The 13643-nt window shown below is 37.8% G+C and overlaps 3 protein-coding genes and 1 pseudogene across 4 annotated transcripts; 1 reads left to right on the top strand and 3 right to left on the bottom strand.

The window, feature by feature from the left end:
* The first annotated feature begins 1616 nt into the window (after positions 1–1616).
* Positions 1617–4704, top strand: LOC125207215 (eugenol synthase 1-like). 2 transcript variants are annotated; one of them, XM_048106459.2, is made up of 5 exons: positions 1617–1858; positions 2081–2215; positions 3483–3717; positions 4038–4241; positions 4332–4704. In XM_048106459.2, exons 1-5 carry the CDS (start codon positions 1679–1681, stop codon positions 4538–4540), a joined length of 963 nt encoding a protein of 320 aa, XP_047962416.1. In that variant the 5' UTR covers positions 1617–1678; the 3' UTR covers positions 4541–4704. The 2 variants fall into 2 exon arrangements, with proteins under 2 accessions (XP_047962416.1, XP_047962417.1); XM_048106460.2 differs by having other exon boundaries at positions 1618–1858; positions 4341–4704.
* LOC125207214 (F-box protein At3g07870-like) lies at positions 4651–6839 on the bottom strand. Its single transcript, XM_048106458.2, has 2 exons — positions 6668–6839; positions 4651–6073 (listed from the first exon to the last, which is right to left on the bottom strand). The coding sequence occupies exon 2, from the start codon at positions 6064–6066 to the stop codon at positions 4801–4803; it is 1266 nt and encodes a 421-aa protein (XP_047962415.1). The 5' UTR covers positions 6067–6073; positions 6668–6839; the 3' UTR covers positions 4651–4800.
* A 518-nt stretch (positions 6840–7357) lies between these two features.
* On the bottom strand, positions 7358–8604 carry LOC148923725 (putative F-box protein At1g32420; annotated as a pseudogene).
* A 2871-nt stretch (positions 8605–11475) lies between these two features.
* LOC125206742 (putative F-box protein At1g30920) lies at positions 11476–13444 on the bottom strand. Its single transcript, XM_048105977.2, has 2 exons — positions 13291–13444; positions 11476–12819 (listed from the first exon to the last, which is right to left on the bottom strand). Exon 2 carries the CDS (start codon positions 12803–12805, stop codon positions 11546–11548), a length of 1260 nt encoding a protein of 419 aa, XP_047961934.1. The 5' UTR covers positions 12806–12819; positions 13291–13444; the 3' UTR covers positions 11476–11545.
* Between the last annotated feature and the right edge of the window lie 199 nt (positions 13445–13643).

The raw sequence follows: 13643 nt of genomic DNA, 5'->3' as shown, positions 1-13643 counted from the left end.
TAAATTGATGAGTTTCAGTGTTTAGGACTTTGTGATTGTTTTAGGATAATGAGAAATTGAAAATGAGCAGTAGTTTGCTGGGGAAAATAGGTTTGAACATAGCTGATGGTTGCTTTTTGAGTTTTTCGACTCCCTATGGTTTCTGCACATGCTCGATTCATATGCTGCCTTTAGAGTTTGATTTTTTATTCTTGAGAAGCTCTGTTCTTGCTTGCCACAGCCACCGGGCCAGATTAATCTCGTGTGATCAAATTGTGTCGAGTATCTTGAGTTAGCATAGGGAATCCGGTATGAGCTTTTGGCCTAATTGTCATTGACTGCTGGTGAAATTTGAAATATAACCTTCTTAGTATGTAAAGTTGGAACTTCAACTGATATGAAGATGATGAACTGATACCCTATAGCATAAGATGATGATGTTTGGGGGTTGTATAAGAAAGCTGAATCTCTGAAACTTGTGTGAGTGAATTTGTGTGAATTGTTTAGTAAGAAAATCATATCACACAAAAAACCATTGCTGATCATAGTGAGTGTTGTTGGTATGTGGATATAAGTTTGGTTTCCCTAAGAAATCAGATTTTTGTTATAAATTGTTGACTCGAATACTAGCACTGTCAAAACATCTGAAATAAACGGTCGTGGTGAATGTTTGAAGTTCGATTAGTATTAGTATGAAGCAACATAAGTGGTGATGATGTAGCTGTAGAAGAATTGAAGTAGCTCGTATGTACTGTGATTTTGGTGGTCTTTCACCATCTGCTGTGAGATAAAGTTGTTGCACGGGAGTATGGTGTTGGGGTGTCGTGAGCCTGTTTATCTTCCTCTCTGCCCTCTCTGCACACCATGTGTTGGTTTTGATTTAAAGTTTGATTTTGATGAATTGTCTCCAAATTTGTTCCTTGTCGGCAAAGCAGCCCCAACAACTTGCCGTTGGCTGTAGGATTAGATGTCGAAGGCGGCTGCATATGGTTAGGGAGACGTCAGGTGGCTGCGTAGGGTTAGGGGGAGAGAGAGGAGTGAAGAAGATGAATATGTTCCAATATTTAGGCTTAGGGTAGGGAGATATTGGTGGCAGCTTGCATAGGGTTAGGGAGAGCAAATGGAGCAACTTGCATAGGGATTGAAGGAGGGGGGAAGATCAGTACGTGACGTGCCATGTTTTCCGTAAAATCAACAAACGACCCCGTTTAGTCTACGTTCGTGCTCCTTATGTATGCGCCATCTCATTATTACTAACTAGAAAATTTTGCTGTTGGACAATTGTGAAAACGGGAACTTCGTGATTTTAAGTTCTAACATAAAAAGTTGTGGGACCGACCAGAAGTCATGGCAACTAATTGATTTAAACGAAAATTTGCCCATAGGAACCATGTTTGATGATTTTGATTTCCTTACCTCTATGATTGATCCTATATTTAGATGAAATCCATGTGATTTTCTTCGCCCTAATTAACATTACAAAACACTAACGAGTTATAGCTATATACTATGTAAATGTTTCAAATTTTATGTGAAGGCTAATTAATGTAACTAACTCTATTGATTGCATGTAATAAGTGGAGCCAAATACATATCCCTTGGCTATAAATACACATGGATTATGCATGTGAAACCACAACTTGCATAAGTCAAGAGCAAAATTCGTGGTGAAGATTGTGGCATAAAATTGCATCCATCAATGGAGAAAAATGAGAGCAAAAACAAAATCCTCATAGTTGGAGGGAGTGGTTATGTAGGGGGTTACATTGTTAGAGCAAGCCTCAAATTAGGGCACCCTACTTATGTTTTCTCAAGACCTAATTCCTCCAAAACAAACCTCCTCAACCACTTCCAATCCTTGGGAGCCATCATTGTCAAGGTCTCTCTCTCCCTCTCTCTCTCTATCGAAACTTAGAATGTGTTTGCAAGTAGTGACGGATTCAGGAACTAGAAAAATCTGTTGGTAAATATAGTTACCGACAGATTACAAGGAGGTGCTAGAGTTGTCCCCTTTACGCACCTCTAATATTCCCCGTTGGAAAAAACTTAATTTTATTAACAGCGTTGAAAATAATTTTGTGCATCCACCTCTTTTTTGCAGGGAATGCTTGACGAGCATGAGAAGCTTGTTTCAGTGATAAAGGAGGTTGATGTTGTGATATCTGCGGTTGCATGTCCTCAAATTCTTGACCAGCTCAAGATTTTGGAGGCTATCAAGGTTGCTGGAAATATTAAGGTATTTTGTGTGTGTGTGTGTTGAAACTCGAGATTATGCTACGATCTATAATCCATCTAAGAATCTGTATACGAACCATAGCATACCTAATGAAAATTTCTACCTTCTATAATTTTTTGAGAGTTCTCTTACTTCCATAATCACTTGAGATCAAAAACATTATTTAATAATCAGATGTGAATGAGGTTGATTTTGGAAGAATTATTTTCTCTTCTTCACAAAATATCTTTATATTTATGTGCGGATAAAGTTTATCGGCCAGCTTGATTTTTCTATTCATGTGGGACTTTTGATAAATAGAGAGAAAAGAAGCGATGTAATTATTGTTGCACTATCTTAATAAATTATGGCTGATATCAGTCGACATGGTCCATGGACTGTCTATAGTGATATGACGGTACATCTATTTTATATACTTAAATTCGTAAAAAATTAATAAAATTTCATATAAAAATCATATACTACAATTTTCAATGGACCCTATAGAGTCAATATTTGAGGCAAGCTTTTATTTTTGAGTAATCGTCAGTACCATGTTTTTGCAATTTTCAATGTTTTAATCACGGTTAAATTAAACTAGACCCTCAATGAATAGTAGTACTTAATTAATTTCATTAAACTAATACTGATAGATAGTTAAAAAAATTAAATTTCTTACTATATGTGAAAAGATAGATAGTGCTAAAATTTAATTATACTTTTCAGATTTTCATGTGACATTTGCGTCATGACATGATGACATTCAATAATCGACAAATGATATAACCATATGGATATTCTTTGCTAAAATTAGATAGGTTACTAGTACTACTTTAATTGCAAAATATCTACTACTCCATATTTCAAGATTTTTTAAAAATATACTCCCCTATTTGTTTTGTGTGCTTATATATAAAAGAGAGTGATCCATACATAAAATCAATTAAAATCATAAATTTACTTAAACGTCATCAAATGAATAACGTTTCTTACATCCTAAGTATTTGAAGATTTAAATCAATAATTCTTTTTGAATAAAAATATGTTCCAACTCCAATATATTGCTTTATTTGTGTTCAGTGCAAAAAAAAAAATAAAAAAAATCATGTATATTAGTACCTTTGTGTAGTCGAGCGATATAAGACTCGTTCATCTTTAATCAAATGATTATCGATCCTAGATACCATTAGTCTAACAATAAAAATTACATATGACACTTATAAATGTATAGCTTTTTGTACTTATTTCATCTCAATTTTACTATACATATTTTTTATTCATTTTGTAGAGATTTTTGCCGTCCGGTTATGGGGTGGATGAAGATAAAGAAATTAGTGTATTGCCACCATTCGAATCAGTTCTTGAGAAGAAGAGGACAATCAGAAGAGCCATTGAAGAAGCAAAAATTCCTTACACTTATGTGTGTGTAAATTGCTGTGGAGCTTACTTCATCAACTATTTGCTCCACCCTTACCATCCCGACAACGAGGAGATCACTGTCTATGGCGACGGCAAAGCTAAATGTAAGAACTCGTGCTGGTTAATCCCGTTTTGCGCCCCACAATTTTGCGAAATTTTTTTATTTATATATGCTTTAACACAATTCAACAATGTTATAGTGAGTCAGCTTGTCAGGTTAGTTTAACAGGGGTAAAAAGAAATTTGGGTTGATCCACCTAACAATATGACAAGTTAACTTATATGTCAAGCAAGATGTAAATAAAACATTTTACAAAGTCTAACAATTTTTTTACGAGACTATATAAGTTCGAGATATTTTTAACTTTGATTTTTTTACATCGAAAGTTGGTGTGTTTTTTCGCACCTTTTTTTGTTGTGTTAGTTGTGATGACCTATGAAGACGACATCGGGCTTTGCACGATCAAAGCTGCGAATGATCCGAGAGCGTGCAACCGCACCTTGATATACAAACCTCCAACTAACATACTAACACAAACGGAATTAATTTCAATGTGGGAGAAGAAATCAGGAAGGAATTTCAAAAAGATTCACATTCATGAAGAAGAAGTCGAGGCCCTTTCACAAAGTAAGTCGATTAATCAATGAATTAATCGTGTTGATTTGTGTTTATAGGCTTAAATTGATCCGTTTTCTCTGTTACATTTTCATGTTACATTTATTACAGAGCTGCCGGACCCTGAGAACATACCGGTGGCCATCCTCCACGGCATCTTCATAAAAGGCACGACGACAAGCCATGATTTTGCAGAGAACGACGTGGAGGCTTCCGTACTATATCCAGACATGAAATTCACTACGATCGATGAGCTTCTCGACATTTTTGTCGAAGGCGATGCGCCCAAGCCGGCCTCAGCTGCATTTTAATGAATGAGAAGGCCACATTTGATTCTTGATTGCCGTTTGTTTGAATAAATTGTTCAATTATTAATTCATGTTATTTTTCTATCAAGAATTTTCATTGTTGTAAATCAAGATTTATGTGTGAAAATTTAGCAACTCGATATTAAAGCTCGTGTTTCACTTCATCAGTACACGTTTACACCCTACTTATTATTCCGTACGCGGTTAAGATCTTTGCAGCCGCTCAGTCATGAGTTCGTCACTCCAATTTTGTTTTCGTCTTGCTAGATCTTCCAAGAGACGAGACTATTCACATGAGGAAAATAGCAGCCGGGCGAAGGGCGCCATTCGTTCTTCGCCTTGATCTTCCTCATAACCCGCGAACCTCTATCATAAGCATATAGATGCTCCCCATGCTCGAAAACCAATTCGCCACCTGTTCCCACGCAATAGCGGGGAACCATATCTCTCGCGCGATTCAACACGACATTGTGCTGCTTCGCCCAACCCTCGCCTCCCAAACTCTTCAAGATCCACACACAAATCCGGATGGCTGACTCACGAGACACGAATCCAAGACTCCCATCTATTTCAAGAACGCGATCGTGAATCCCACCGGTGCTGGGGAGAGGTATCTTGACAAACTCCTCATCCTTCAACGGCATTGACACGATGTGCTCGTTATGATCAACATTGGGAACCCAATGCAGAGCTCCTATGGCGGAAACCGGGGCATATCCTAACCAGCCCATGAATCCATGAGGGGGTCCTTCGACGACTCTCCATGTCCTGCTCCCGATGTGAATAATCTCACACCCGATGCACTGTGAGGCATCCTGAAACAAGTGCACGAGTTTATACCTGCTCAACTCGCGGCAAAATGCCAATCCATACGATTCACGGTGAGGGTCACACATAGTCCCCAAAGGAACTGTTTCCACCTCCCTCGTGACAGGGTTCATCACGATTAGCCCTCTCCCTTTCACAACCTTTTCAAGAACGATCAAGCCATTGCACGTCGCCTTGATGTGGCCGGTGCAAGTCACATTGTACTCCTTTATCGTGCTTTTGGCACCTCCGATCTCCAAATACTTGATCTGAAACCGAGTACGTGGGCTGAAAAGGTGCCAGTGAAGTACAGCAACAGAGTCTAACCCTAGAACCTTGGCATCGGCATTAAACTCGTCTTTTTTCACAGCTGAGGAGCTCCCACCATTAGAAGACGAGGCAGCCCTCGCAGCCGGGGTCAAATATATCAATCCAACGCTTGATCGCTTCAGATGGGAATCAACAAAATCAGGACGATTGACAATCCGGTACCAGGCCTTACAAACAAACCTCGATGATAGTAGCGATTCAAGAGGAAGCCGGACAATGATGTGGAAAATGCAGTCATCAGGGAGATAAGGCACAGCAACCGGACTACTATCCCGTGGCTCCTTGCTTGTCTGCTGCTTTCTCTTCTCTTCTTCGAGCTCCCGTTTCAACTTCATTCTTTCTTCCGCCCACTTCAGCAAGCTAGTCTTTTCGCCCGTGGCGGATTTCTTCATCGTGTCACTTCAATTGACAGAAGAAACTAAACATCACTCTATAAACATAACAATGTAACAATCTAAGAAGCTTAGATTACACTCTACTTTGCTATTTCTTGATTTATGACTTTTTTGATTCAGCCAAAATAAATTTAAAAAATAAATAACGATGAGATCATAGATAAATTTTAAACAATACCAAAATCAAGGTCATAAATAGATTCATTATTCGTAGACAATCAACTAGAACTAGACCACCAAAATAGGCATATTTATGAAGTAGAAGTAGAGTAGTACTCCACTTTCTAAATTCAGCTCAAAATATAGTTAGTTTCTGAATCAAATGAAGAAAAAACGACGCAAAAAAACGTATCTTTGACCGCAGCAGATACATCTGTAACCTAATTTCAGTTCACAATCAGAATTGGGGGAAAAAGAAGGAGGAGACAACTGATGAAAATTCAAGCTAAGTAAAGGAGATCAAGCTTACAAGAAAACATTATATCGGCGTAATCATCGGATAAAACTGAAATGGAAGCAACTGAAGGCCCAATTTCACAAATCGTCTCAGTTAATGGAAAGCAAAAAAAATTCGTAGCCGATTACTGACAAAATTTACCTGTTTACAGTAAATTGGAGTTCAGTGAGTTGTCAAAAACTGTCGATGTAATTCTCTCTCTTCGATCGCACGCCGGTAAGAGTGAAAATCACCGGCTTTGATTTCTCAGAGGCGTAATGGCGATGGCTTGTGAACGAAGATCGCTACAACAGCATTGTTGACTTGAGAGCGTCAATTTTTATGGTCTTATAAAGAGATATCTCCAATTGATTTTTCTTTATTTGGAGGGAAAATAAATTATTTTTTAGGAAAATGGAATCATAATTTTAGATAATACCTGATAATAATATATATTTTAAGTCATTTAACCAGTTGAGAATACAATAATCCAAAATTATGACAGCCTTATCAATGGAAACAATCATACCATTTTTGACACCTCTATGAAAAATACTCCCTCCATCTTTAATAAGATACCATTTTTGACACCTCTATGAAAAATACTCCCTCCATCTTTAATAAGATTAAGAGGATATATTTTTCTTTTTAGATTATCTCAATCAACACTAAAAATAGAAATACTTTTATCTCTGCTTTAGTTTCTATCTCTTACTTTACTCTCTCCTATTAACACATAGAATAAAGTCACGTAAAATTTCATGCCATCTTAAGAAGGGGTATCTTCCGTAGAACGGAGGGAGCAGATTAATAAAATAACATCTCAATTCTTGATACATATTTTGGCAATTAGATGATCATCCTTTGATCACCCCATGATACAAGAGTGTTCCGGTGAGGAATATAAATCTTATTCATCATCGCAAATCATGGCTCCTCCTTGTCCTCATCACCGTCATCGTTATCATCATCATCATAACCGGATGATCCTGAACTTATGAGCCTCGTTTCATCCCTAGCAAAGTCGTAAACACACAATCGCCCCCCTTCGCACTCAAGCACCATCTCACTCCCATCCCTCCGGCTACAAACCGGGACACAGTAGTTTAAATCCCCCCTCAAATCGATCCTACATCTCATGATCCAACATTCCTCACTCAAAATCCATACTTCCAATGCATCAACCTTGGCATGGCTCACGAATCCAAGATCCCCTCCCATCTCAACCAGCGTATCGTTCCATACCCTCTTCACGGGCAAATTCTTGGCGACAACCTTCTCATCACGCACATCCAATGAGACAACATAATCACACCAATCTCCAACTCCTAGCAAGTGCAGTGATCCGCCCACAGACAACATGGTTTGCCCAATCCGAACCGATTCAAGAGACCCCTCGACTCTCCTCCATTTCCTCGTCCCAACGCTCAAAATCTCACAACCAACACTCCAAAACGGCTCAGGAAACAAGTGCACAACTTTGTATGTTTTGGCCTCACTACAAAAGGCTATACCAAATGAGGTCATATAGATGATTGCATGAAACACCTAATGGAAGATCAACATACTCCCCTGTCTGTCATAGGATTGGTGAGCACCAATCTCTTCCTCCTCAAATTAGTTATGACAATCAAGCCATTATAGCTTGCTCGAACGCTACACAACTCATCCATGCTCGACTCCACAAAACTACTCCTTAAACCATCCAAACTCAAGAAATGGAAGTAGGCCTTTGGCTTCTTCCCCACACACCCTTTAGGGCAAAATGCCATCTGCTGAGATATCAAGACTGTGTCCGACTTCTGAGCATGACTTGCCACAAAAATCGAGCTATTGAGTTGACCGAACCACTGCTTGCACACAAACTGCAACCTCAAGACGGATTCGGCAGGGAGCAACATGAAAATCTGGTAGAGCAAGCCATGTGAAAGATTTGCTTGAATCTCAACCTCTGTGTTAGACACGGTCTCTTCTCTAGAGGAAGAGTTTCTCTGGAAAAACTCAGCCAGGAGGCGGCTCTGCTTCCTGGCTAAGGCTTCCCTCCAGGTGGCGCCTATGCGCCACCTGGGGAGAAATTGGCGGACCGTGTCGCCATCCATTGTCGGAGAGAAAGTTCAAGGCTGTGAGTAATTCTTTGATGTATCAAACAACAAATGTATATATATAGATAGAGATAGTGGCAATGGAAACAGAGTTTGTTGTTAGTTTTGGACAAGACAATATAATTGTAGTTGTCCTAAACAATAGCAATCTACCATTTTCGTGAATTTTATTAAAAAATTAATCACGAATCAAGAATAACCATCAAGAATTTTGGATTCTAATGGGAAAAACGGTGGCAACATTCAATATTTTTCCTCCTCTGTTGTGTATGAACAAGAGATATGATTTTCAATTAATAAAGAGTAAAGACCAAATGTGATCCCTAACATATGGTCGTTTTATCAATTTGGTCTTTAACATTATCATTTTGATTATTTGGTCCCTCACAAATAAACTCGGATCCGAATCGGTCCTCACTTTACAGAACCGTCAAAAAATAGATGGTTATTGCAATTTGACTATATTAAATTACTAATGGTAATTAATTATACCTAATTATAATTCTTAATTGCTATTAAATTACAAATTATTCATTTCATTTTGCAACTGATATTATCTTTTCTCCAATTTTGCTAATAGGAAAAGAATTATAATTAGGTATAATTAATTACCATTAGTAATTTAATATAGTCAAATTGCGGTCATCGTCTATTTCTTGACGGTTCTGTTAAGTGAGGACCGATTCGGGTCCGAGTTTATTTGTGAGGGACCAAATAATCAAAAAGATAATGTTAAGGATTAAATTGATAACACGGCCATATGTTAGGGACCACATTTGGCCTTTACTCATTAATAAACCAATATAAATTATATAATCCTCAACTTTGCCAATATTTGATTTATTTATGACTTCATATTTTGGTTCAACCAAAATAAACTAATAATATTCCAACAAGATTATTCCAACTTTAGTTAAATTTTGATTCAACCTCTATGATCCATTCTAACAAGACGAGTGTTTATTTTAAAGTTCCAACACAGGATAACAACACTGATGACTGAAATGCCCTTAGTAAATTTTAAATTTTACAATTATTTCCTATTCTAACACCAAATTTTATGAGGAAGAATTTAGCCGGTTAATTGAATTTGTTTTGATGAGTTAGGTTGGCCAATACTACGACCTCCGTCTAGGGCTGGGAAAAAATACCGAAAAAATGATATATCGCTCGTATCGTATTGAAAAATATCGAAAAATTATCGAATTTTCGATATATCGTAATTTTCGATACGATACGATATGATATCGTATCGTAAGTTTTCAATACGATAACGATATGAATTTCCTTGATATATCGTTTTATATCGAAAATACGATATATATCTATATTTAACTATATATCGAATTTCGGTACGATATATCGAAATATCGATACGATAACGATACAAAATTTTTTTATATCGAAAGTTCGATATATCGAAACTTTCGATACGATAACGATATGAAATTCTTTCATATCGATATTTTCGATACGATACACGATACAACGTTTTCGATACGATATATCGTATCGACCCATCCCTACCTCCATCCCATGCTACACAATTCTTTTTCGGAGTCATTTTAAAAAAATGATAATAGATACATCTGTCCACGAAAAATAGTCTTATTTTGTCATTTTGAAATATCAACAAAACGTAGTCCTATTTCTTAAAATGGAGAGTTTCTCTTTCTTATTTTACTCACTTTTTCTTCTCTCTCATACTTTATCTATTTTTTTCTCATTCTCTTTTACTTTACTAATTCTCATTAAAACTCATGTCGTCCACAAATGAGACTATTTTTTGTGGACGAAGAGATTACCTTTTCTCCACTTTAATTATTATTACTCCCTCCGTCCCATAAAACCATGGGCATATGATATGGCACAAAAATTAAGACAAAATTGAAAAATTAAGAGAAATGGAGAGAAAGATAGTTAAAACAGTGCTAATGGATGAGACCCACCTTATTATATGGTAATAAATTTAGATAACTTTTCATAATGGACGAAAACGGAAAGAGAACATATTTTATGGGACGGAGAGAGTATCATTTTTTCAAATGACTTCGAAAAAGAAATATATCAAGTAGCACGTGACGGAGTGTATCTCACAATTTGAGAACTTCCGGTAATAGATTAGTTTTAAAATGTTGGAGTGTCCCTTAAAATAACCAAATACTAGTAGGACTAAATAATGAAAAAAAAACTAAAGTTAGATCTCATTTTTCGTAAACAATATTTCAGTAACTTTTTTTTATCTCTTTTATTTTACCAATTACACATTATAATCCACGTTCAAAATTGGTCTATTTTCTGTTTATTTCCTCACAACTAGCATGAAAATTTTCACTAGGTGAATTGAGTGATCCAAAATCAGTGATTCATATTTAAGCTTCATCTAAGTACATTTAGTTCAGCAAAAACTAGTTCATATAGTTCAGCACAAAGGTGTTATCACCCTTTGATCACCCACATGATACAAGAGTGTTCGAGTGAGGAATACAAGTCCTACTTATCCTCATCACGCATGGCTTATCATCACCACCACCACCGGATGATCCTGAAGTTATGAGCCTCGTTTCATCCCTACCAAAGTCGTAAACACACAACCCCCCTTGCCCTCGAGCACCATCTCACTCCCATCCCTCCGGCAACAAACCGGGATGCAGTAGCCTAAATCCGCCCTCAAATTGATCCTACATCTCTTGATCCAACTCAATCAGAACCCACACTTCCAACGCATTAACCTCTACACGGTTCTCAAATCCAAGACACTTCCAAATCATTTTTATTGTTATTTAAGTTGCTTCTTTTTATCACGAAACCTTTTTGTCTAAACATAAAAATAACTCAATTATCCTAAAATTTACTAAACTAAAAAAATAACTCGACTAACAAAATATTGATAAAGTATAATCGATTTTGACAATTCTATTGATACACATTTTAACAATTATGTGATCACACTTTGATCACCACATGATACAAGCGTATTCCAATGAGGTAAATAAAGCCTATTTATCTTTCCAAGCCATGGCTCCTCACCATCACCACCATCCGATGATCCCGAACTCGAACTCACGAGCCTCATTTCTTCCCTACCAAAGTCGTAAACACACAAGCGACCTTTCACGCACTCAAGCACCATCTCCTTCCCGTCTCTCCGGCTACAAACCGGGACGCAGTATTGGACAAAATCTACCCTCAAATCGATCCTACACTTCTTGATCCAACATTCCCCTCCCAAATCACTCAGAATCCACACTTCCAACGCATTAACCTCTACACGGCTCACAAATCCAAGACCCCCCGCGATCTCAACCAGTCTATCTCCCCACGCCCTCTTCACGGGCAATTGCTTAGTGACAAACTTCTCATCACACACGTCCAAGGAAATGAAGCAATCACGTGTCCGCCTAGCTCCTAGCCAGTGCAGTGATCCCCCCACAGACACCGGATTTTGCCTAGTCCGAACCAATTCAAGTGGCTCCTCGATTCTCCTCCATTTCCTCGTTTCAACGCTCAAGATCTCACAACCAACACCCCCCAACACCTCACGGAACAAGTGCACGACTTTGTACGTTTTCGCCTCACTACAAAAGGCTATACCAAATGATTCACATAAATGATGACATGAAACACCTAATGGAAGACCAACATACTTCCCGGTTACAGGATTCATAAGCAACAATCTCTTCCTCCTCGAATTAAATCCGAGAATCAAGCCATCATAGCTTGCTCGAACGCTACCTAAATCATCCACACTCGACTCCACAAAACTACTCCTCAAACCATCCAAACTCAAGAAATGGAAGTAGGCCTTTGGCATCCCCACACACCCTCTAGGCCAAAAGGCCATCTGCTGAGATATCAAGACCGTCTCCGACTTCTGAGCATGACTCGACACAAAAATCGAGCTATTGATCAGACCAAACCACTGCTTGCACACAAACTGCAGCCTAAAGAGGGATTCAGCAGGGAGCAACATGAAAATCTGGTAGAGCAAATCATGTGAAAGATTTGCTTGAATCCCAACCTCTATGTTCGGATCCCGAGACGCGGTCTCTCCTCGAGCATCAGCCTGCTTCGAGGAAGAGTTTCTCCGGAGAAACTCAGCCACGAGGCGGCTTTGCTTCCGGGATAAGGCTTCTCTCCATGTGGCGCCTCGTAGGCGCGGCCTGGGGAGCCGTCGGCGCCCCGTGTCAGCATCCATTGCTGAGTTCAAGGCTGTGAGTAATGCTTTGAAGTATCAAACAACACATGTATAGAATATAGATATCTAGAGGTGATGGAAACAGAGTTTCTTGTTGGTGTTTGGACAAGAAAATAAAAGTATATGCTTTTGCAATTGTCCTAAACTCTGTCATCTATGTAATGACAATAGCAATTGACCATTTTGGTGAATTTTATTCAAAATTAATCACAAAATAACCTTCTCTCCAAAACAAACACCCGAATCAAGAATCATCATGAGATATCCATCAACAATTTTGGATTTTAGTGGGCGAATGGTATCAAGATTCAACCTTTTCCCTTTGTTGTGTGTGAACAGGAGAAATGATTCTAAATGGATAAAAGCGATAATCGGCAAATATAATCATGAAGGAAAAACAGTCATTTCTTGATTTACATTCAATTATATGCAATAAAATAGACAGATTACGGCATCCCCGATTTTTGGAAGCTTGTAAATGATACCTGAGAGAAATGTTCTTGAAAAGCAGAACTTCTCGAGCTGGAAATTTGTGAAAGTGTGAATCGAGATGGAGAAAAGGCAAGAAAAAGTAAATTCTGTTGTGATTGTGCCATTTGACAAAAAAATTTGAGTGTTCCATTTGGAATGAAGTAATAAAAATAGGTACTTGGACTTTTATTTAACCTTTTTTATGAGGTTGCTTGGAAGGACATTACATGTTCGATGATATGTCTTAATGTGAAAATGATAGCATATGAAAAATGAAATCACTCTTATTATAAAATCATATTATCTCGATAACTATTTCATGGCAACAATATCTCTTTCTCTCTTACTCAATGTAAAGAAAAGGAGA

The sequence above is a fragment of the Salvia hispanica genome, chromosome 6 (genome assembly GCF_029641045.1).
Source record: "Salvia hispanica isolate PSC_SH4W2 chromosome 6, Shi_PSC_v1, whole genome shotgun sequence".
NCBI classification, from domain to species: Eukaryota; Viridiplantae; Streptophyta; class Magnoliopsida; order Lamiales; family Lamiaceae; genus Salvia; species Salvia hispanica.
Note: the sequence above shows the minus strand (reverse complement) of the source record. Positions and strands in the feature narration are given on the sequence as shown.